Source organism: Sapajus apella, unplaced genomic scaffold (assembly GCF_009761245.1).
Source record: "Sapajus apella isolate SASKATOON/1434 unplaced genomic scaffold, GSC_monkey_1.0 scaffold6, whole genome shotgun sequence".
Classification (NCBI taxonomy): domain Eukaryota; kingdom Metazoa; phylum Chordata; class Mammalia; order Primates; family Cebidae; genus Sapajus; species Sapajus apella.
In genome coordinates this window covers 74,638,698-74,662,767 of record NW_022436946.1, presented here as the reverse complement: position 1 = coordinate 74,662,767, position 24,070 = coordinate 74,638,698, and the positions used below count along the sequence as shown (strand labels likewise).

General features: G+C 35.8%; 1 protein-coding gene across 1 annotated transcript in view; it reads left to right on the top strand.

The window, feature by feature from the left end:
* CD109 (CD109 molecule) overlaps positions 1 to 24,070 on the top strand; it is a 140,020-nt gene that overhangs the window by 71,129 nt on the left and 44,821 nt on the right. Inside the window, exons 8-21 of the mRNA XM_032275500.1 lie at positions 711 to 807; positions 1,071 to 1,212; positions 1,890 to 1,999; positions 3,896 to 4,120; positions 4,675 to 4,776; positions 4,865 to 4,927; positions 5,968 to 6,144; positions 7,673 to 7,825; positions 15,406 to 15,480; positions 15,966 to 16,026; positions 17,239 to 17,380; positions 18,321 to 18,438; positions 21,143 to 21,256; positions 22,992 to 23,210. Coding sequence (XP_032131391.1) covers positions 711 to 807; positions 1,071 to 1,212; positions 1,890 to 1,999; positions 3,896 to 4,120; positions 4,675 to 4,776; positions 4,865 to 4,927; positions 5,968 to 6,144; positions 7,673 to 7,825; positions 15,406 to 15,480; positions 15,966 to 16,026; positions 17,239 to 17,380; positions 18,321 to 18,438; positions 21,143 to 21,256; positions 22,992 to 23,210 — 1,798 coding nt within the window. The remainder of the gene's footprint in view (positions 1 to 710; positions 808 to 1,070; positions 1,213 to 1,889; positions 2,000 to 3,895; positions 4,121 to 4,674; positions 4,777 to 4,864; positions 4,928 to 5,967; positions 6,145 to 7,672; positions 7,826 to 15,405; positions 15,481 to 15,965; positions 16,027 to 17,238; positions 17,381 to 18,320; positions 18,439 to 21,142; positions 21,257 to 22,991; positions 23,211 to 24,070) is intronic.

Genomic DNA, 24,070 nt, shown 5'->3' with positions numbered 1-24,070 from the left:
GAACATGCAGGAATAGACCATGGTGATTGCAATTTCCGCTGAAATATAAAAATCTTCTACAGCGCAAAGTTTCATGGGCATGCAGTTAATGGGCTAGTCCGGATTTCTAGGAGTGAAAGATTTACATAATATTTAAAAAATCTTTGGACAGGAAACTGTCACTCCCAATTATGATCAGGTTTTCTCCTGGAGTCTTTCAGATGGTCAGAGTGTGTGTTAAGAGCTGTTTTAAGGTACATAGTTGAAAGTCTTCCTATTTTGGAAACTTAATTTCAAATATCACCATTTGTTTTTTATTTATTTAATTTTTTGAGACAGAGTCTCACTCTGTTGCCCAAGCTGGAATGCAGTGGCACGATCTCGGCTTATTGCAGCATCTGCCTCCTGTTTTTAAGCAGTTCTCTGCTTCAGCCTTCCAAGTAGCTGGGAATATAAGACACCTGCCACCAGGCCCAGCTAATTTTTGTATCTTTAGGAGAGATGGGGTTTCACCATCTTAGCCAGGCTGGTGTTGAACTCCAGACCTTGTGATCCTCCTGCCTCAGCCTCCCAAAGTGTTGGGATTACAGCTGTCAGCCACCATGTCTGGCCCAATGTAATTTTTAAAAATGTTGAATTGCTAAAATATATGCTATTGAAAGTAGTATTTTTATTGTGTTCTGACAATATCAAGTTGATATGTAAAAAAGACTATGTTTATAATTATTCAGGTATACATATGGGAAGCCAGTGAAAGGAGACGTAACACTTACGTTTTTACCTTTATCCTTTTGGGGAGAGAAGAAAATTATTACAAAAACATTTAAGGTAACTTTTGCAGACATTTTATGACTTGTAATGGGGAAAAATATATGTAGTTTTTCTAGAAATAAGATTTAGTACTGAGTTAACAAAAAGTTAAGTGTAAGAAAATCAAGAGGTTTCCAGCATTGAATAAGTGAGAATTTACCCAATTTATAGTGATTAAAATGGTACCAGAGCTATCATATTGTTGTGACTTAGTCTGAGTGTTATTTCTAAAATTCGAATTGCTAAAATAAAAAATAATACTGAACTTTTAAACAAAACAGATAAATGGATCGGCAAATTTCTCTTTTAATGATGAAGAGATGAAAAATGTAATGGATTTTTCAAATGGACTTTCTGAACACATAGATCTGTCTTCTCCTGGACCGGTAGAAATTTTAGCCACAGTAACAGAATCACTTACAGGTTTGTAGACGTTAAAGTGAAGGTAAAACTATATATGTGACACTACTTCATCATCTTTCTTATTGTAACTGGCACTTTCATTTGGGAGCATATTGACTTTCTAAAATGCTATTTAATGTTGAAATTGTTATGACTGTTAGTCTAACTTGCAGGATGATTTTATAATGGGGGACCTTATTTTCTATGAAAGTCTCTACTTCAACCACATGTGATTGCTCTTTGTAATTTTTTTCCATTTCTATTCCTTCCCCCTGAAAACTACATGGAAAGGCTTACATTTTCAGCTGGCTACCTTCTTTTTAAAATTGTTGAAATCTCAGCTGCTCCTAGACAGTAATAAGAAAATAAGGGTTAGTTTCTTGGACCTTTCTGTTACTATTTCGGTAGCTTTAAGCAATCCCTGAAGGAGCAAAAGACTATTCTTTCATTGACCTTAATTTGCTGCTGGTGTACATGTCATTGTGGTAGAATGGCAGCAATGGTGCTTAGAAGGGATCCACAGAGAACATAAGAGAACCATGTGATGCTCTTAGTGTCAAAGCCAATATGGGAATGAGGCTTATGTACCCTGATATTTTAAACCATTTTGGTAGTAGGTTAGATGGAGAAATTTGATGGATAGAAGCTTTTGGTGAAACATTACTTTTGCTTTCTAAGTTTGTAATTTCCAAAAAAAGGTATCTCAAGAAATGCAAGCACTAATGTGTTCTTCAAGCAACATGATTATATTATTGAATTTTTTGATTATGCTACTGTCTTGAAGCCATCTCTCAACTTCACAGCCACTGTAAGTTGGTATATTTATTTCTAGTCCATAGCAGTAAGTTCAGCTTAATGAAATAGAGTGGGAAATAATATTTTCAGTGCTTTTCTAAAAATTTAAGCCAAAAAGTATATAACTTTGTCTCTTTAGATATGTGGGGCATGTAGATTTGTTTCCAAATGACTTTTGTCTAATTTTTCTAAAAAAGTTGTTTTCAACAATAAAAATATTTTTTTGAAAATGTATTTTTTTTACAAGCAATTTATGTTAGATGTGGATTGCTACACTGAAGCCTTTATTATTTAATTGAAAGAATTAGATGGTAGTCAAAAATTTCAATTTCAATTTGGTTTTTATAATGATTGATTTTTGTTTTGGCAAAGATGTTACATTAAAAAATTACCAGCAGATCTCATTTTTTTTTTGATAATGTTGAATTATCACATTAATTGCGTGAATTTTAGCAATGAGCAAGGCATGGTGCTGGGCAGGGCTGTGGAGCTAAGAAGGGCTTAGTCCCTACCCTCGAGCTCACATATTTGTGATGGTGACAGGAAAACATATACACAGCTATAACTCATGGTAGATTAAGATAAGTGTTACTAATTAATTTCTGCAGGGATTTAAAGCAGGGGTTGGCAAACTTTTTCTGCAAAGGGCTAGATAGTAGATATTTTCAGCTTTGTGGCCATGTGGTCTTTGTCACAGATACTCAGCTTTGCCAGTGTAGTGTGAAAGCAGCCATAGCTAATTTATACATAAGCAAGAGTGGAATATGCTCCAGTAAAACTTCGTTTACAAACATACTGGATTGGCCTATCAGCTTGCAGTAGTTGGTTGACCTCTGGTTTAAAGAGAGAAGGGGTCACTTGCTGAATGGGTCAGTAAAAGTTTCAGGTAGTTTCTGATTTCAGTGGTCTTAACAATTTAGACTGAAAAGGTAAGTTAAAAAAAATTGAGGCTGCAAATGGAAATTTCTGAATGAGGTGAGTGAAACCACGGGAGTTCAGGGAGGGAGAGCTGGCTGTGGGATAGGCACGGGGGTTTCTATGGGATGCTTTATGAAAGAGGATGCTATAAACTGTTTTTTAAAAGACTAGTTGGGTTTTAAATGCTTGGGCATGGGAGTGGGAGGTGGGGAGCAAGATAAGTGAGATAGGAAGGTGAGCTCTGGCTGGCAAGTTCAGGGTGCACTCAGGTAGTGTTTGGGGGAGACTGCTCAGGCTGTGTGCAGGAGGATGGCAGTAATACAGGAGTGAGTGGATGGGCAGCCTTGTGGTGGTGGCTGTGGGAGTGGAGAGGATGGAAGACAGAAGATAGGACTTGGTGTTCATTGGATTTTGTGGGTGGGGAGAGGGAGGGAAAATCCAGAAATGTAAAGTCTTGCAGAATCGTGATGTTAGCAAAAATAGGAAAATGATGTGGTTGCCATTTTGCATGTGTGAATTTGAGGTGACTAGGATATCCAAGTAGAAATTTCCTGCAGGTAATTGGAGATGTTGGGCAAGAGCTCCAGAGCAAGGTGAGGCTAGGAATTTTGGATTCAGGGTATAATCGCAGAGATAACAAGCTAAGCCATAGGACTGCTGAGACCTTGGAGGAAGAGAGAACACCTGCCCCAAATTCCCACATTTGGAAAGAGGAAGGGGAAACTGGAAAGGACACTGAGAGGATGCAGAAAGAGAGGTAGGAAGTCAGGGGGTTGTTTTGGAGCTGTGGAAGGTAAGGGAATCCATAATATTAACAAGGGAGTAATCGGTGATGTTGGATCCCTCCCAGAGAGAGGCCACTGAATCTGGATATTATAGTGCTACCAATAATTTTTGAGAGTTCAGTTTCATGAGAATACTGCAGATGGAAACTGTGTTCAATTGTACTCAAATCCTTTGCATTTTAAAGATGTTTTGTTTTCACCATTAGGTGAAGGTAACCCGTGCTGATGGCAACCAACTGACTCTTGAAGAAAGAAGAAATAATGTAGTCATAACAGTGACGCAGGCAAACTCTACTGAGAACTGGGGCAGACCTATCAATGGAAATCAGAAAATGGAAGCTGTGCAGAAGATAAATTATACTGTCCCCCAAAATGGAATTTTTAAGATTGAATTCCCAATCCTGGAGGATTCCAGTGAACTACAGTTGAAGGTGCCATCTGTTTCCCATTATTGTGTCACTACAACATCGTTACAGTTGTAATCTTGTGGTAGGCACTCAACCTGTCAGACCTGAAAGTGCACAGGAAGTGGATACGTTTCTATTTAGAAAAATGGGGAGAGTGTTAAAGCAATTTAATGACAGTGGCTGAATGTTACACTAAACTTTTCCTTGTAAGTTCATTTTGAAGAGCACAGTAAAATATAGCAATGTGAAGATATGATGGAGAAGTTCCTCAAACCCCCAGTCTAGGGTTTGAGGTCAGTCATTTGAATTTTTTTTTTTGCAGGAACCGAAACGAAAGAGGAAAAAATATATATATGTATATGCACATATATATATATTCCTTTCCTGTGTTTTAAAGCTATCAGTTTCTTTACAGTATAAGCCATAAAATGATGAGAATCCAATGTCATGAATGTATTTTTCTCACATAAAAACAGTTGAAAATGAATTTGGTCTTTACTAATTGTTCAGCAGGTAGCGTCTTTTCTCAAGGTGTTACTAAGGGTGAATATTTACGGCTCCCTTTTCTTTTATTATAGGCCTATTTTCTTGGTAGTAAAAGTAGCATGGCAGTTCATAGTCTGTTTAAGTCTCCTAGTAAGACATACATCCAACTAAAAACAAGAGATGAAAATATAAAGGTAATGCTTACAATTCACTTGATAATTACAATATAATCAGACTCTTTTGCTTTTGACATGTACATATTAATTAAAGTTTTTTTTCTAGGTGGGACTGCCTTTTGAATTGGTGGTTCGTGGCAACAAGCAATTGAAGGAGTTAAGCTATATGGTAATCTCTTACAGAATCTAAATTGATGATCTACTGTAGAATCATCTATTTTTTCATTTTTAAGTTCAGGGGTACATGTGCAGGTTTGTTATATAGCTAAACTCATGTCATGGGGTTTTGCTGTACAGATCATTTCGTCACCCAGGTATTAAGCCTAGTACTCATTAGTTGTTTTTCCTGATCCTCTCCCTCTTAACCTCCACCCTTCCATAGGCCCCAGTGTCTGTTGTTCCCCTCTGTGTGTCCATGTGTTCTCATCAATTAGCTCCCACTTACAAGTGAGAACATGTGGTATATGGTTTTCTGTTCTTGACTTAATTTGCTAAGGATAATGACCTCCAGCTTCATCCATGTTCCTGCAGAGGGCATGATCTTATTCTTTTTTATAGTTGCATAGTATTCCATCATGTATATGTACCACATTTTCTTTATTCAGTGTACCTTTGATGGGCATTTAGGTTGAGAATCATCTTAAATGGTGTCTGCCTTATATCCACACTAAACTTACTAATTTTTATAACCCAGCCTCATACCTTTTTAGCTTGTCTTTTTTATATTGCAATAAAAAAAAAGCCTTTTTTATTTCTTCACCTATATTTGCATTTCCCATTTAAAATAGATAATTAAATATTATATTATGTTTAAATTTTAAATTTCTATTTGATAAACAATACATATTCATTGTAGAAAATTATGAAATATAAGAAAAACAAAAAAGAAAATAAAAAGTACTATCGATGACCATGGAATTTTGCTAATCCAACTTTCCCAATAGTGCCTTGTATTTCTTCCAATCAAAATTAGATTCTTAACTATGAAGTTACTGTTGCTCCAATCAGTATTACTTTAATCTTATAATTTTCTGTTTCTCAGTGTATGTTCTCTGTGTTTGTCAGAGAGACTTTCCTGCATTCAAAAAGACTCTGAAGCTGACTTAAGTCAAGAATTTGTGTGTATGCATACAATTATGATTAATGTAGCTTCAGTTGAGATCTTACTAGGGTTAGCAATAAATTAAACCCATCTACTATTCTTTTCAGGTAGTATCCAGGGGACAGTTGGTGGCTGTAGGCAAACAAAATTCGACAATCTTCTCTTTAACCCCAGAAAATTCTTGGACTCCAAAAGCCTGTATAATTGTGTATTATATTGAAGATGATGGGGAAATTATAAATGATGTTCTAAAAATTCCTGTTCAGCTTGTTTTTAAAAATAAGGTAAGATTTAAGGTAATGATGTTTAAAAGAAAACTTTATATTAGTGAAGTCTGAGAAATGTAATATTTCTTTAGAAAAGTATCATTAATACAAATTGGTTAGAAATTTTTATTATTCCATTTCTAGAACTATGGTTAAATGTTTTAATATTTAGCATTACATATATATTTTCACATATGGAGTTATTGGGTATTGGTAGTCTATTTGTAAGATTTGGTTCTGGTCTTTAAGATTTTAACTCAGATCATGAAGCCATTTCAGAATTTTTCAAATGGTTGAATAAATGTTGTTCAGGGCTGAAATTCCAGCGGTAACATAGTGTTGATGTGGTGTTGATATTGCAGTGATATAAAGGGTGTGGGAAGGAGGTAGGCCCTCTAGGATAATATGTAGAAGCACAGCTGGACTTTCACTATCTATTTAATTAGCTGGACACTAGCCCAGGGCAACTTTTCAATAAGCTTGATTACCTTGCATGTGAGGATCTGCGTGGAGTCTGGTCTCCAAGTGCACCAGTGCCTTTTATAACCTCAAGTGACCAGCTTGAGTAGGAAATCCCTTTGGATCCCAGCTCTGAAGAAACCTGATAGAGTCACCCCATGTACATCAGAATGAGCCATTGCTGTCACTCACTAACAACTGCTGCCTTCTCAGTCTCTTATGTAAAAAACTATTGCTTTAAATAGTGATAGGCAGAGTATGGTTCTTCCATTTTTTTTGCCTTTAATTATTAAAGTATTTGGGAAGTAACAGTAGTGATCTGTACTTTTAAAAAAATTTTTTTATTTATTTTTTGAGAGTAGGTCATGAGACTGGCTAATTTATATATTTTTGGTAGAGACAAGGTTTTGCCATGTTGCCCAGAAAAAAATAAAAAATAAAAAAAGAAAGACAATTCCCAGTAGGAAGGGGCCTCATGACATTTGATTCAGCAGTCATGTGATGACTGTTGCTCTTTATAAAGTATTAGTAGGTCCACGACCATGCTTTCATGAGGATAATGGTGAGGAAGTTTAGACACAGAGCATGGGGTCCTGATTAGTATTTGCTCTAACCACCCCCTTCCTTGGAAAGGCCTTCCCTCACCCGCAGTCCAGGTGGTTCTATGAGTCCCCCGGGAGCTCTCGTTGAATTCACTCCTAAGTTCACATCACCAACATGTAGGCATCTGCAGTTTCTGTGTTTCTCCTTTTGGATACTGGCCTTCCTCAGGTGTGTTAGACAGTGCTGTCTTCTACTCAGCACTGGTTGGGATCTGAGGGGTGGGAGATAGAGAAAGGAAAGAAAAAATATACAGAATTGAAGAATAATTCAGATTGATACCACTGTGAGAAGTTTTATGACTTGCAAACACTGTAGGAGTAGTTTTTTATTCCTTTCCCTAGAGAAGGGTTATGTATAGTTTTAGAATTATCCCTGGGCCAAGGCAAATGTAGAATCTGCTATATTTTGAGCCACTGATCTGCTATTGTCAAGAATATGTTTTAAAAAAGTGAAATAACTTAATCCTGCTTTGTCTCCTTCTTAGATAAAGCTATATTGGAGTAAAGCAAAGGCTGAACCATCTGAGAAAGTCTCGCTTAGGATCTCTGTGACACAGCCTGACTCCATAGTTGGGATTGTAGCTGTTGACAAAAGTGTGAATCTCATGAATGCCTCTAATGATATTACAATGGAAAATGTGAGTTTAGCTACTTTTTAAATTACGAAAATGTGTATTACAAGAGAAAAAGGAAACTTTATTGTATTACTTTAAATATTTAAAGAAAATTTCATTAGTTCTTTTGCATGCACAAGTCAATAATTAGTAAACCTTCCAAATAAAAAATAATCTGTATTGTAATGGTTATGTTGGAAAGAAGCAGTGTCCTTGCTGTTTTTTATGAGAAATATCACTGAAAGTTAGATGGGAAGAATAAATTCTGGAGGTCTATGGTACTACATGGTGGCTGTAGTTGATGACGTAATACATACTTGAAAATTACTAAGAGAGTAGATTTTAATGTTCTCACCAAAGAAAATGATCAGTATATAGTATGCAAGGTGATAGATATGTTAATTAGCTTAATTTAATCATTGCACAGTATATACAGATATCAATCTATCGCATTGTACTCCGTAAATCTATATTAAAAAATGCCACCTACAGTTTTCCTTCATTTTCATACGATATTTTAAGACACTCAAGAAAGTACTAGGAAATTGACTTGCATAATTCTGGGTTACATTGGATAAGAGAGCTTTAGATAATTTTTGAAGTGTTTTCTATTTTGGTTATATACAGTGGTTATAAATAATTACAGTTCCCGTTGAATCAGGAGTTTGCAGTATATTGAGGTGGTGAAATCATGTTATTCTGCAGAAAACGTACAAACCAAGAAGTATATGAACATCTAGCATTGCATAAATGAATTACATATTCATGAGTCATTTGGTTTTTATTTATATGTTCTTGATATATCCTTGTGTACCATTGTCAGTTGTAATCTAGATTGTACAATTTATTTCTATTAATGGATTCAGTACAGTGATTGACAATACATCAGAAAGAAAATTATATATAGTTAGGTTGATTTGGTCAGTATATTGTAAAGTTTAATTTGCTTGTGAAAAATTGTACATTTTCTTCAGTCTATACAACTATTTTTTAATCTTTTCTTTTTTTTGAAAACTTTTTTTTACAACCAATTGGTCATTTTTTTCTCTTTGACTTTTCCTGAGTTCACATTATTTTTAGAAGTCTATAGATCTTACATTTGATTTAACTGAATACTATTATATTCAGTTAATATTATTATATACAGTTAATGCTATTATATTCAGTTAAATCAATAGTATTTAAAAAGTATTTAGCTTTCTAAATATGTTGGTAAATATTTCATTTTTTCTTCCCTACATATGTATATGTTTGTGTGTGTGTACATATATGTGTATATATACACATACACACACACACGCTTTCTGATGTTCTGCTCTGTCTCTATTTGTGTTAATATATAATATGTACATGTTTTATATATATATTTGTAGTATATTTATAGATACATATAATATATGTATATTTACATTAAATTTTCTCAGATATTAAGATTGCTTTCCCAGATTTCTTTTGGTTCATATTTTCTTGGTGTATTTTTCCATCTTCTTATTTTAAACCTTCTGTAAAATTTTAAATGTATCTTTTAAATAGCATATTATTATATTTTGCTTTTGTTTTTCAATCTAATATAACAGTCAATATCTTTTAATAAGTTTTTATTTAATCCACCTATAAGTATGATAATTCTTGTTCTAATAGGGACTGTTTTCTGCATTTTTCATATTTTAAATTTTAGACTTTTTTTGTGGGCTACATTAAATTTGTTTTGCTGATTTAGAAGTTATGCTTCCTATTTTTGTTACTCTGTTACTCACAGCTGTACCCATGTTAATTTATTCTTGCTGATTTTGAAAGGCTATCAATATTTGAATCTTCTGGTATGCTACTATATCCTCCCGGCCTCTGTCTCCTCCTCCTCCTAACCTGGCCAGATCGTTCCGATTGTGTACAGATTTTAGCTCTGTGTTATCATAGATTGCCCTTTCAATCTATGGTGTTCTTTCATTTTTTAAATTGTGAAATCTGTGTTGATTATTTCTTTCTTTCCATTTTATTTTTCTCTCTATTTCTGGGACTTTTGTTATTCAGAAATTGGCACTTTTACTTCCATCTTCTCAGGTGAGCACCTCTGCCCTTCTAGTGTGGACACCTTCTTTCTTCTCTGGGAGAGTTCCTCAATGGACTCTTTCAGCTTAGTGATCATTCATTGGTTGTATCTATCCTACTTTGATCTCTTATACTGGGTCTTTTAGGTCGGCTATTATGTTTTTAATATCTGTTATTTTCCTTTGTATCTTGTTTTTGTTTTATATTCTAATATTTCCCCTTATCTTCTTGTATATACTTACTATGCATATTTTAAATTATTGAATTGACCTTTTCAGTAATTTTGTGTCACATGCTGCATACTACATGTCAAGTTGGATGTATTACTTTTACAGTAGTTATACTCTTTGGAAGTCTAGTTGATTTGGCAGCTTCTCTGATAATATCTATTGGGGAAGGCTGAGCATCAGGTTCCAATCTGTGTAACTCCTGTGAAACCCTTCTGAGGAGAGAGTTCTAGCCTCACGGACTAAAGAATTACTCTTGATCCTTTCTGCTGCCTGCCTCTATTCAGAGCTTCACTCTTAAACCCTTGGGGAAAGAGCACCATTAAGGGATAGTCTCCTGAGGTTATGATTCACTAGCCCTGTGGGTTTGGAGGAGGAGGAGAGGAAGAGTGAATTCTTGAGGGACATGGGTCTGTCTGCATGTTTTCCTCACTTTCCCACACTAGAATGCAGAGGTGCCAATCTGGTGTTGAGCTGCTACTGCTATTGATTCTGGCAGTGAAGTTGCCAGGATTGTGTCCTGAGGCTACCCCCTGGAGGGAAACAAGGGCAAAATTTAAAAACCTCTCCTCCAGCCTGTTTTCTGACTGCTGTGTCTATTGCTGCGTCTAGCTGCCTTCTGCCTTAGGCTGAAGCCACCCACTTTCTCCCAAGACCAATTCAAGATGTCCACCACTCTTCCTGGGGTTTTCTCATTGTGCACATTGAAGTTTCCTGCTTGCTTTTATTGTTTCTCCAGTTGGTTCTGGAGGAGGGAGTCAGGAGCCTGTGATAGTAGACTGTTTTGACTTCTTTTTTTTCTTGTTAAATTTATATGTGTTGTCAATAGCCTCTTGAATGCCTTGGAATAGTTTAAGTATATTGGATCTTCCAGGAATAAGTTTTAGAGGTTAGCCGTCTTGTGGGTAGCCTATGCTGCAGCTTTGACAATGCTTTGTTTATTGAGCCACCGAGAACAGGAAGATTTCTTTATCAGATAGATGCTGCTTTTTCTTTTTTCCTTTTTTAAAAATAAATTTTACTGTGTATATTTGAGGTTTGCAACATGATGTTATGGAATACATATAGGCAGTATAATGGTTACTGTAGTGGAACAAATTTACATATTTATCATTTTGCATAGCTACATTTTTGTGACAAAAGCAGTTAAAATCTATTTACCGAAAACTCCAAATATCATACAATTCTATTAACTGTATCTCTCATGTTATAGATATCACTGCATTTTTTTCGTTTCAGATATCTGCGGTTTTTTGTCCTTTCATCTCCATCTTTTCATTTCCTCTTCCTTCCCCCCTCACCTCTGTAACTATCGTTTGTTTATTTGTTTATTTAAACTTTTAAGTTCAGGGGTACACGTGCAGATTTGTTACATAGGTAAACTTGTGTCATGATGGTTTGTTGTGTAGATTATTTCATCACCCAGGTATTAAGCCTAGTATTCAATAGTTATTTTTCCTGATCCTCTCCCTCTTCCCACCCTCCACCCCCTGACAGGTCCACTGTGTATTGCTCCTCTCTATGTGTCCATGTGTTCTTATCATTTAACTCCCACTTAAAAGTGAAAATGTGGTGTTTGGTTTTCTGTTCCTGGATTAGTTTGCTAAGGATAATGGCCTCCAGCTCCATCCATGTACCTGCAAAGGAAATGATCTTGTCCTTTATGGCTGTGTAGTATTCCATGGTGCATATGTACCATATTTTTTTAATCCAGCCTATCATTGACAGGCATTTAGGTTGATTCCGTGTCTTTGCTATTGTGAATAGTGCTGCAGTGAACATATGCATACATATGTCTTTATAATAGAATGATTTATATTCCTTTGGATATATACCCAATAGTGGGATTGTTGGGTCAACTGGTATTTCTGTCTTTAGGTCTTTAAGAAATTGCCACATTGTCTTGTACAATGGCTGAATTAATTAACACTCCTACCAACAGTGTATGAGTTCCTTTTTCTCCACAACCTCACCGGCATCTGCCATTTTTTAACTTTTAAATGATAGCCATCCATTCTGACTGGTGTGAGACATATATCTCATTCAGCTTTTTTTTTTTTTAGACAGAGTCTCATTCTGTCACCCAGGATGCTGGAGTGCAGTGACTTGATTTTGGCCCACTGCAACCTCTACCTCCTGGGTTCCAGCGATTTTCCTGGCTCAGCCTCCTGAGTAGCTGGGATTACAGGTGTGAGCCACCATGCCCAGCTGATTTTTGTAGGTTAATAGAGACAGGGTTTCACCATGTTGGGTAGACTGGTCTCAAACTCCTGACCTCAAGTGATCCTCCTGCTTTGGCCTCCCAAAGTGCTGGGATTACAGTGTGAGCCACTGTGCCTGGCCTCATTGTGGTTTTGATTTGCATTTCTCTAATGATCAGTGATGTTGCACTTTTTCTCATATGATTGTAGGCCACATGTATGACTTCTTTTGAAAAGTGTCTGTTCATATCCTTGCCCACTTTTTTTTCTTGTAAATTTGTTTAAGTTCCTTATAGATGCTGCATATTAGACCTTTGTCAGATGCATAGTTTGCAAAAATTTTCTCCCATTCTGTAGGTTGCTTACTCCCTTGATAGTTTCTTTTGCGGTGCAGAATCTCTTTCATTTAATTTGATCCCATTTGTCAATTTTTGCTTTTGTCGCAATTGCTTTTGACATCTTCATTATGAAATCTTTGCCTGCGCCTATATCCTGAATAGTATTGCCAGGTTGTCTTCCAGGATTTTTATAGTTTTGGGCTTTACATTTAAATTTTTAATCCACCTTGAGTTAATTTTTGTATAAGGTGTAAGGGAGGGATCCAGTTTCAATCTTCTGCATATGGCTACCCAACTTTCCCAGCACCATTTATTGAAAAGGGAATCCTTACCCCATTCCTTGTTTTTGTCAGGTTTGTTGAAGATCAGATAGTTATAGATGTGCAGTCTTATTTCTGCGTTCTCTATTCTGTTCCATTGGTCTATGTGTCTGTTTTTTGTACCAGTACCATGCTGTTTTGATTACTGTAGCCTTGTAGTATAGTTTGAAGTTAGGTAGCGTGATGGCTCCAGCTTTGTTTTTTTTTGCTTAGGATTGCCTTAGCTATACGAGCACTTTTTTGGTTCCGTATGAATTTTAAAATAGTTTTCTCTAGCTCTGAGAAGAATGTAGTAGTTTAACAGGAATAGCATTTAATGCATAAATTGCTTTGGACAGTATGGACATTTTAACAATATTTGTTCTTCCCATTAATGAGCATGGGATGTTTTTCCATTGGTTTGTTCATCTCTGATTTCTTTGAGCAGTGGTTTGTAGTTCCCCTTGTAGAGATCTTTTACCTCCCTAGTTAGCTATATTCATAAATGTTTTATTCTTTTCCTGGCAGTTGTGAATGGGTGCTTACTTCTGATTTGGCTCTCTGCTTGCATGTTTTTGGTGTATAGGAATGCTAGTGATTTTTGCACATCAATTTTGTATCTTGAGGCTTTGCTGAAGTTGTTTAGTCAGTTTAAGAAGCTTTTGGGCTGAGACTATGGGGTTTTCTAGAAATAGGATTATGTCATCTGCAAACAGGAATAGTTTGACTTCCTCTCTTCCTATTTGGATGCCCTTTATTTCTTCCTTTTGCCTGATTTCCCTGGCCAGAACTTCCAGTACTGTATTGAATGGGAGCGTGGAGAGAGGGCATCCTTATCAGCATCTTGTGCTGATAACTACTGTTTAAATGCTGCTTCTTGAATAGTTCTATGAATTGGTGTCTGAGCAAGAGCAGAAGCAAATTTCCCTGTATTTGTAATTTGTGACAGAGTTAGAGTCATGGAACTGAAGGCTTTTCTCTTTATTATGCCTGGCTCTGGCTCCATTGTCTTGCCAACTTGTTGAGACATTATGAAATTTTTTTCTGATTATGTTCTTATTGGTGCCTGTTCTAGTTGCTTACTGTAGATGTAGCTGTGGTTGTTGTTAGCATTGCAGAAATAGTGGTTGCAGGTGTTTAATTTTATGCTAGAGTGTGTTTTTCAGCTTGTACTTAGATTTTTTTGTGTGATTTTTAATTCCGACTTTGTCTTAATTTGTCTGGTTAATGCTAATGTAAATTAGGGAGAAGTATCAAAATCATTACCTGAAAAGGTGTGATACTTTAATTTTTTTATTGTAGTTAAATATAAATGAAATAAAATTTGCTATTTTTACCATTTTAAGTATTTAATTCAGTGACATTAATTACTTCAAAATTTTGTGTAACCATAACCAATATTTCCAAAACATTTTCATGGCTCCAGACAGAGACTCTGTAATCATTAAACAATATCTACTCATTTCCCCCTCCCTCCAGCCCTTGGCAACTCTAGTCTACTGTCTATGAATTTGCCTGTTCTAGATATTTCACATAAATAAAATTATATAATATTTGCCCTCTTGTGTCTGGCTTATTTCACTTTGCACAGTGTTTTCAAGGTTCTCCCATGTTGTAGCATGTATCAAAACTTCTTTTTATAGCTGAATAGTATTGTATCGTGTACATACACCACATTTTGTTTATCAGTTTTTCTGTTGATGGGCACTGGTTGTTTCCACCTTTTTTGGCTGTTGTGACTAATGCTGCAATAAGCAGTGGCATACAAGTGTCTCTTGGAGTTGTTTTCAGTTCTTTTGGGTATAAGCCTAGGAGTAGAATTACTGGGTTGTATTCTAGTTCTATGTTGAATTTTTTGTGGAACTGCCAGTTTTACCCACTCTTTTAGCCTGTTTTACAGACTTTTGCTAGCAATGAGTACTGTTCTTAAAAAAAAAAAAGCATTGCTAATGGGGTACATGCAAATATCTCATTTTAGAAAAAACTGTATCTCATGGATGTGCCGTTTGCATTGCTTTGACTGTCAGTGAGGCTGAATATTTTTCTGCTTATTAATAACATATTTCTACTTTTATAAATTGCTTCTTCATATTTTTTAAAAAAGTTAGGTCAGTGACATTTTGCAGAGTTTATATTAATCTTCAACAAAGTTAACCTGTTTGTCTTTGCCAAAAGTGTGGGTCCTTTTTAATGCTGACCTCTGCGTGTTGGTCTTGTGAAACAGCAACTGTAAGTTCTCCCTGGCAGAACTGAAGTCCGGACTTTTTAGGAACTCTGGATTGCTGAACAGAGTAAAAGTAAGGGTAAATAAGAAATGCAATTTTGGCTGATTGAATGATGAATAAAGCAATTACATATTCATTGCTCCTCAATTTGCGTCATTTTCAAAGTTGATAAACATGAAGGCTAAGTTATCTAAGTTACTTGTAAGAAGTGTTGTGGAAGGTTGCTATAAATCCATTCATTCTGTATGTCTTATCTTCTCCTTAGGTGGTCCATGAGTTGGAACTTTATAACACAGGATATTATTTAGGCATGTTCATGAGTTCTTTTGCAGTCTTTCAGGTATGTTTTGTTTGCTATATTGAAAAGATATTACTAGTTTTTACTATTGCAAACTTTCAGAATTAGTGATCATTTTGAGATGTTAAGCTTTTATTAAATCTGTCACTGAAGTGCAATGTTATGTGAGTTGTATTTGAAATGGAAAGATAATCATCTTTCGAGTTTTAAAAGCAAACAGAACAATTCACCATTGGAAAAGTTAATGGAATTGACATTAAACAAATAATTTTTTTCTTTATGTGTATATATTGCCATATAAATATATTTCATATATATTTACTTGACTTTGAAATGGCTCTTTATGCATGAGTGTGTGTGTGTGTGTGTGTGTGTGTGTGTTTGAGTGAGATTGAATGTATGTGCATGTGTTTACCAACACTCTCAAAAATGAGCAAAAGTGAGTCAAGAGAGTGGGAGACTGCTTTGATAATTTAGGGAGCATATAAGTTTGTGTTTTAAAATAAAATTAAAATTATTCTTTTTAGGAATGTGGACTCTGGGTACTGACTGATGCAGACCTCAGGGAGGATTATATTGATGGTGTTTGTAAGTAATATATGGTGACATACTTGTATTGGTCTTTTACCTGATATTCAACATTACTTATATAGGTATGGATATTTTCTAGATGAGCATAGAGGTTGCGATTTTCATTTTTCCATTCTCTTGTCCTAAAATGTTTGGAGTTTAATGTACTTGGAAGTATATCTGGGCCATGACATGGAATGCTCACCTGAGCTCCTGTTTAGATCTTTGAAGTGAATGCTTTCCATTTTCTCTCGGTAATTCTTTGATGTAGTTATATTTTTGGACATATTGGAAGCTGCTGTGCCTCCAATTTGTATCACAAACTGTGCTATTCTTTTGGAATTATTTAAAAGGAGCAACATATTTTTGAAATGTTTTTGTTCTGTAGCTTTTTGAAGTTCAAAAATAGCCCAGATGCCATCATGCCATAAGGTATTCTGGTACACACACACAGACACACACACAGAGACACACACACACATACACACTCACACACACAATCCTCATCAATCTGAGTTCTTCCTGGATGGGTCATATCTTCACATCTTAGTTTCTTGGAATGCTAAATAGAGTTGGCTACCAAATAATTATAAGTGTGCTTTTAGAAAGAAGTTATAAAATGTTTTGACTGAAGGAAATGTATAAATTAGAATGGTTAACCTTAGAAGGGATTCTCTTTTCTTTCAGGTAAAATTATACTAATATCATCTTGAAAGGCTTCTAGAACTGTCAGTTTCTATCCCTGAATTCCCTGTTTCTGTCAGGATTTCTGTTATTCCGTGCCAAGCCCTGGAGTTTCTTTGGGCTGGTTCTTGCTGCAATAGGACATCTGATCCTCTGTCCTGAAACTTAAAAGACAATGTTATAGTCTTGAAGATGTCATGAAGTCATTATGATCTCTCTATATTAAAGATATGTGGTACATTTAGCTTTCCTCATATAACCTTCTATCCTAGACAATGTTCCAAGCATCTTTTTCCACTTGTTAGTCTCAGCTTTTACCCATCTTTGTTCTTTTTTATGTATCAAATTCTTCCTAATGCCTACTGTAATGCCCATTCAATTGCCAATAATACTTACTGCATCCTTTACCTTTTCTGAAAACCTTCTTCAGAGACATTATGTCTCTGAACACCTTCTCAAGTGATCAACATTTGTCATGTGCATGGAGTTTACAATTCATTCTCTCTGGTGGCTGTTTTTCTAATTATTATTAATGTTTATCTATAGATGACCATCCAGAGTATGCTGAAAGGTTTATGGATGAAACTGAAGGACATATAATAGATATTAATGGCTTTTCTTTGGATAGCAGTCCACGTGTCCGAAAACATTTTCCAGAGACTTGGATTTGGCTAGACACCAACATGGGGTAAAAATGTATAAAGTTCTTTGCCCATATATATTTTGTTTAGTGTTTGTTTTAAAGAAGCTTTGCCCTCTTTCTAATGTTTAAGTACAAGCATAGTGTAACTAAGAACTAAGTAGTCTGAAAATTTTTTTTTGGAAATTACGTTTATTGAATCTAAATGCAGTTTTTGATAAAGCCACACACAAATTATGGCAAGAAGCTCTCATCAATGAGAAGACAGGCCTTTTTTGAATGAAGGGTAATTTTAACTTCCTTGAAGTTTCGTGATTCTTGTTAGAGAAAAATTGCTGGGAGTACATTTGTTGTCACAGGGTGGGAAGCACTCATGATTACCTCCTGCGACCCCTGACAATGCTGCTAACTGAACGCTGTTCCTCACAAAACATTCCTGGGAGTCACAGGGACAAGGGGCATGGGTGGTGGAAGGAATTCAGCTTAGCTGATAAACCACGTACTACCTGGCCTGATAATCGAGCAGGTAAATCATGAAATCCACGTAGTATTTTATAGTCAGCTGTTTAAAGATAATTGAGTTAACACATGCGTGAAATCTCAAGAAACAAATAACAGCATTGACAGGGATACAGATAAAAACTTTTCTGCAAATTTAGAGAAAAAATTAGAATTAAGTTTGAAAATGTGTATTTCTTATCTACACAAAATTTGTGGAAGAAATGTTTATTCAGAAGATGTAAATATTGCAGGAAGATTTTTATTAGAATATGGATCAATATGCAGTATTATGACCTTATGATGACCTATTCTTTGAGAAGTTGGGATCTACTATTTTATACTTAAATCTTTTAAATGGTTTTAAATTCAGATATGTTTAATGTGAAAAACTGAAATTCTTCCAAACATAGTTTAGATTATGTTGCCTTATTTAGAAATATATCAGTTCTTGGTTTTGTGATGTTTATGATTATTATCTTGACTTCAGTTCCAGGATTTACCAAGAATTTGAAGTAACTGTACCTGATTCCATCACCTCTTGGGTGGCTACTGGTTTTGTGGTCTCTGATGACCTGGGTCTTGGACTAACAACTACTCCAGTGGAGGTACTGTATTGAAGGGCTGCTTATCAATGTTACGGTGACATTAAGCTAACAGAGTGTCAGCTCCTCCGTGGATTTTTTTAAAAAAGATTTCTTATATTTATCACAGTTTAGAGATTCCTTGGCTTTGTCTTTGCTATTTATCTGTTTTATATTTGAGAATATAATATAGCTATATAGCTATATAAACTGCTAAATGTGCAAAGTCCATATTAAGATTTGGGTAGAAAAGTTTATTATTGACCTGAACTAACCATCTCCAAAGGCCGGAAGAGAGAGAGAGCAAGAGAAAGAGAGAGGAGAGGAGAGAGAGTGGGTCTTTTCATGTGTCCTCATCAAGAATGAACAGAACTTCTCAAGTTGTTCCCTAGCCAGTATTCCATCATGTCTTTTAGTCAAATTGCATCATATATTGTTTCCTAAACCAGTCACTTGCGGGAGGAATATAATGACCATGAGTGGCCTTAGACCAGTAGCTCTCACTTTAATTTTACCTGAAGCCCCCTTTTATAACAGACATTTTGTGTTGCCTTTTTACCATCCCCAGATGAAATTCATAGAAAGTATAAGACACCTGTATATACAACTTTCTAAAAAACATCGGTATGTGATTATTAGAGAAATGCAAATCAAAACCACATTGAGATACCACCTTACGCCAGTTAGAATGGCAATCATTAAATAACCTGGAGACAACACATGCTGGAGAGGATGTGGAGAAATAGGAACACTTTTACACCGTTGATGGGAGTGTAAATTAGTTCAACCATTGTGGAAGACAGTGTGGCGCATCCCAAGGACCTAGAAATAGAAATTCCATTTGACCCAGCAATCCCATTGCTGGGTATATAGCCAAAGGGTTATAAATCATTCTATTGTAAAGACACATGCACATGTAAGTTCATAGTGGCACTGTTTACAATAGCAAAGACCTGGAACCAACACAAATGCCCATCGACAATAGACTGGACAAGGAAAATGTGGCACATATACACCACGGAATACTATGCAGCCATGAAAAATGATGAGTTCGTGTCCTTTGTAGGGACGTGGATAAATCTGGAAACCATCATTCTCAGCAAACTGACACAAGAACAGAAAATAAAACACCTCATATTCTCACTCATAGGCAGATGCTGAACATTGAGAATGCAGGGACATAGGGAAGGGAGCATCACACACTGGGGTCTGTTGGTGGGGGGGCCAAGGGAGGGACAGCAGTGGGGATGGGGAGATGGGGAGGGATAACATGGGGAGAAATGCCAGATATAGGTGATGGGGAGGAAGGCAGCAAACCACATTGCCGTGTGTGTACCTATACAACAATCCTGCATGATCTGCACATGTACCCCAGAACCTAAAGTACAATTAAAAAAAAAGAAGAAAAAATCAGTATGCCCTAAGTAAAAGACTAAGGAGAAATAAAAGGAAAGTAATGTATAAGAAAATAATATGTATTTCAGTATGTAAGTGACCAGACATAGCCATGTACTGAAATATTTATGCTGTGCATAGAACCACCCTGCATGTAACAGCTACAAATACAGTTTGATACATGTGTATTGTTTCAGTAAGTCAAAAACCTTGAGTGATGCTGCCTGTGGTGGTATGCATTTTCAAAATGGTGACCAATTTTTGGTAAAGGTACAAATAAAACAAGTTGCAGTTGTCTTGTTTGAAATGAAATGAATTGTCTCCTTTGAAATGGTAATTTTGATTTACAAAATAAGTGTATTCATGAAAAATTCAGTGTACATTGAAAAATGCTTTGGGTTTATATAGAAATTAGAATTAGATTGTAAGCTCAGGCCATTATAAACAGGCAATTCAACTACATGAATGTCTGAAGGGACATTCAAGAATCATGAGAACACGGCGATTTTTAACTGTCTGGAACTATCCTCAGTATTGCAGACTGTAACCCAGTAACTGCTGATAGCACCTTCGTGTCATGGTGACAATCTAAGGCACTTTCACAAATGTCCAGATAAAGTCTAGAGGGAGTTACTACTGCAAAACCACTGGCCTAAACTAATCCAGGTTTAGTTTTAGATGCTGGGGTGGGACTTGGCCAACAATATCAGAATTGGATCACTGAGGAGGAAGCACATGTATTCACGTATCCCACACATTTTCTCATCTGTATGTAAAAATAAATCATATATATGTTTTAGAAATAATTGCCAATTTCCTCTTTAAATTTAGTCAACAAGCACATGTATTTAGATGTCGCATTCTAGAACAGGGGCTGTTGGATTTGGCAGGGTTTTTAAAGCAGACTGGTAGAGTCGATTTGAAAGAAGAGCAAATTGCTTTGGGATTAGACAGGCTGCGTTCTAGTTCTGGCTCCTCTACTTGCCAACAATATGAATTTGTACTAGTTACAAAGATCTCTAAAATTTAATTTTCTTTTCTATAAAATAGGAGCCTAACACTAATCTCATGAGGTTGTAATGACCAAACAAAATAATTTATGTTAAGTGCTTGTACTAGTAGGCACTTAATAAAGTATAGAGATTATTAGGTTAAGTAACATAAGTCAATTTGCCATCATTCATTTGTGATAAGTTGCTGTTTGCTTTCCGTTGGTAGACATTTCTAGGTGAAGTTAAAAACTTCAAAGGTTTTATAAAGATTGTATTTAATTGCATAAAATGTGAAGAATTTTGACCTGAATGAAAATATGTATTCATTGTATTCTTTCCAGCTGCAAGCCTTCCAACCATTTTTCATTTTTTTGAATCTTCCCTACTCTGTTATCAGAGGTGAAGAATTTGCTTTGGAAGTAACTATATTCAATTATTTGAAAGATGCCACTGAGGTAATATATTCAAGCTTTTGTTGATCATTTACATTCAGGAAAAAATGGGGGTAGCGTGAAGGGATTGGGTTGTGTAGTGTCTGGGCATTTGGGATTCTAAGCACTTTATCCATTTCTGGGAGACTGAAAATAGATATATCTTGCCAGTGATTTCTTCTGCTAATTAATGTCTAAGGACATCATTAGCATGTCTACACCTTCCCTCCTTGAATTTTCAGCATAGGTTTTTCGCTTTCACCAGGAAAGTTCTTTATTGTCTCTGAAGCATGCCTTTTTCTTTCCTGCCTCCCTGCATTTCCCCCTGGTTTTTCCCACATCTAGAATGTGTGGCCATGTCTCCCTGCCACTCTGTGCCCACTGCAGTTTTTTTTTTTTTGGAGACAGAGTCTTGCTTTGTCTCTTAGGCTGGAGTGCAATGGTGGGATCTTGGCTCACTGCAACTTTAGCCTCCCAGGTTCAGGCAATTCTCCTGCCTCAGCCTCCGAGTAGCTGGGATTACAAGTGTGCACCACCAAGCCAGGCTAATTTTTTGTATTTTTAATAGACACAGAGCTTTTCCATGTTGGCCAGGCTGATCTTGAACTCCTGGCCTCAAGTGATCTGCCTGCCTCAGCCTCCCAAATTGCTGGGATTACAGGCATGAGCCACTGCACCCGACCACCATTCTGTTATGTTCGTAATCTCCATGGTTATATTTTCAAGGATACGCTATTGGATTCATGTACCTTGTATTTCTTAGCTAGTCATTTCCCTGGGAGGCAGGAGTTAGGTCCACTTTTTGTGTTGTGCCCACAGTATGTTAACCAAATGATTGATTTTTCTCTCCCAAGAATAAGTAGGGATATATAATTAACTTTATTACATACATGAAAATGCTATAATCTCTTTAGGCACTTTATATATAGAGTGATTTTTTTAAATTAAAATTTTAATTTTTAAGCTTTTTATTGGCATATTTGGCTGACAATGTGGGAAGTAATTTTTTTTTATTTTTTAATTTTACTTTTTAACCCAGTAACAAGAACTAGAGCCAAAAGGCCTGAATTTGTCCAATCTACCTTTTACCAGCAAATGACTTAATTGTTGTTCCTCATCTGTAAAATGGGAATGGTAATTATTATACCCACAAACAATATTCTGAGAAGCAGAGGAAAACGTCAATGGAAAAATAATTTATAAAATGTAAAGCCTAGAGAAATGCTATTTTTGATGAGCTGGCAACTTTGGGATAATTTACAAAAGTTTACAACCAAGATATGCTTCAGGACTAATGTCTGAGTTGTACTTTCATTGGAATAGTTTTTACAGCGACTTCAATGAATTCAATAATTTTTCATGATGTTTTCTTCATATTTTTCTAATGGGACCAGTATGTCCCAGGATGGCATAGTTAAATCAAGCTCGTGGTGAAATCAATATACAAAATAACCTTTCTGTGCACATCCTTACCACCTAATGGTGTCAGATAGTGAGAGAATTTAATATTAGTGGGAGGACTAGAAATGGGGCTGAAGAGTGTCCTCTCCCCATGCATCTTGAGGTTGAGGGGAAATCATAGAAAATAAGTGAAAATTTTCCTGATACCCTTTGAAACTCTCCTTGGCTGAATCTTTGTCTCATCTCTTCTCTGGTCTTGAGCCCCATAGATTGAACAGCACTTAAAGTGGTGATAAAAGAGCACTTCACTGAAGAACATTTATTATACAAGAGCTTTGATTTATTTTTTTTCTTTCAGGTTAAGGTAATTGTTGAGAAAAGTGACAAATTTGATATTCTAATGACTTCAAATGAAATAAATGCCACAGGCCACCAGCAGACCATTCTGGTTCCCAGTGAGGATGGGGCAACTGTTCTTTTTCCCATCAAGCCGACACATCTGGGAGAAATTCCTATCACAGTCACGGCTCTTTCACCCACTGCTTCTGATGCTATCACCCAGATGATTTTCGTAAAGGTGAATATTTGATGTCTGAAATAAGTGAAGTAGAAATACATATTTAAAAAGGAAGCAGAAGTTTTTTTTTCTCTTGGTTAAATTTTTTGGCATGTCTAGTAGGCCATCATTTTACCTTTCTCATAATGCCTAATCATTTTCTCATCTGTTTGTAAAAATAATCATATATATGTTTTAGAAATAATTGCCAATTTCCTCTTTAACTTTAGTCAGGAACGTGACTATAAAGACGAACAACTCTTTTATAGTCAGTTACATCTACAGACTGTGTTATGTTGCGATCCTGTGAAAACACGGTCAAGTCAATTTGTAGATTTAAAATTTTGGAATTTTTCAGTGAAGGTAAAAGAGATTTATATATATATATTTTTCCAAAGATATTCTAAACAGAAAGACAATGAGCATAGTGACTAAACACTTGTATTCTGGGGTGAGGCAACCCTGTGTTTGAACGTCGGTTTTGCCAAGTATGATTTTGATCAAGGCATTTAATCCCCTGCTCTTTGGATAAGCAACTGCCTGAAAGGGTTTTCTCCTTACATTTTCATCTTCTTCTTGTCATTTTCGTGGTCAGTCCATGAGATGTCTTATCTAATTTGACTAGAACTTACTAACGGATTTGAAGTAAGAATAACAAAGTGGTAGGCACTGTGTCATCAGATTTAATTCAGTTCCATGGAAATGGTGCCAATTAAGTGTAAATCCTGTTAAAAAGCACATTTCAGTTAATGACTTTGTGAGAAAATCTAAAAGTAGGAAAAATTAATTAAAGTTATGGTAATTTGTTGTAATACCAACTAACAGGAAAAACTCTTTCTGTGAAACAAATGTGTTACTTGTTTAAATAAAATATCTAATTT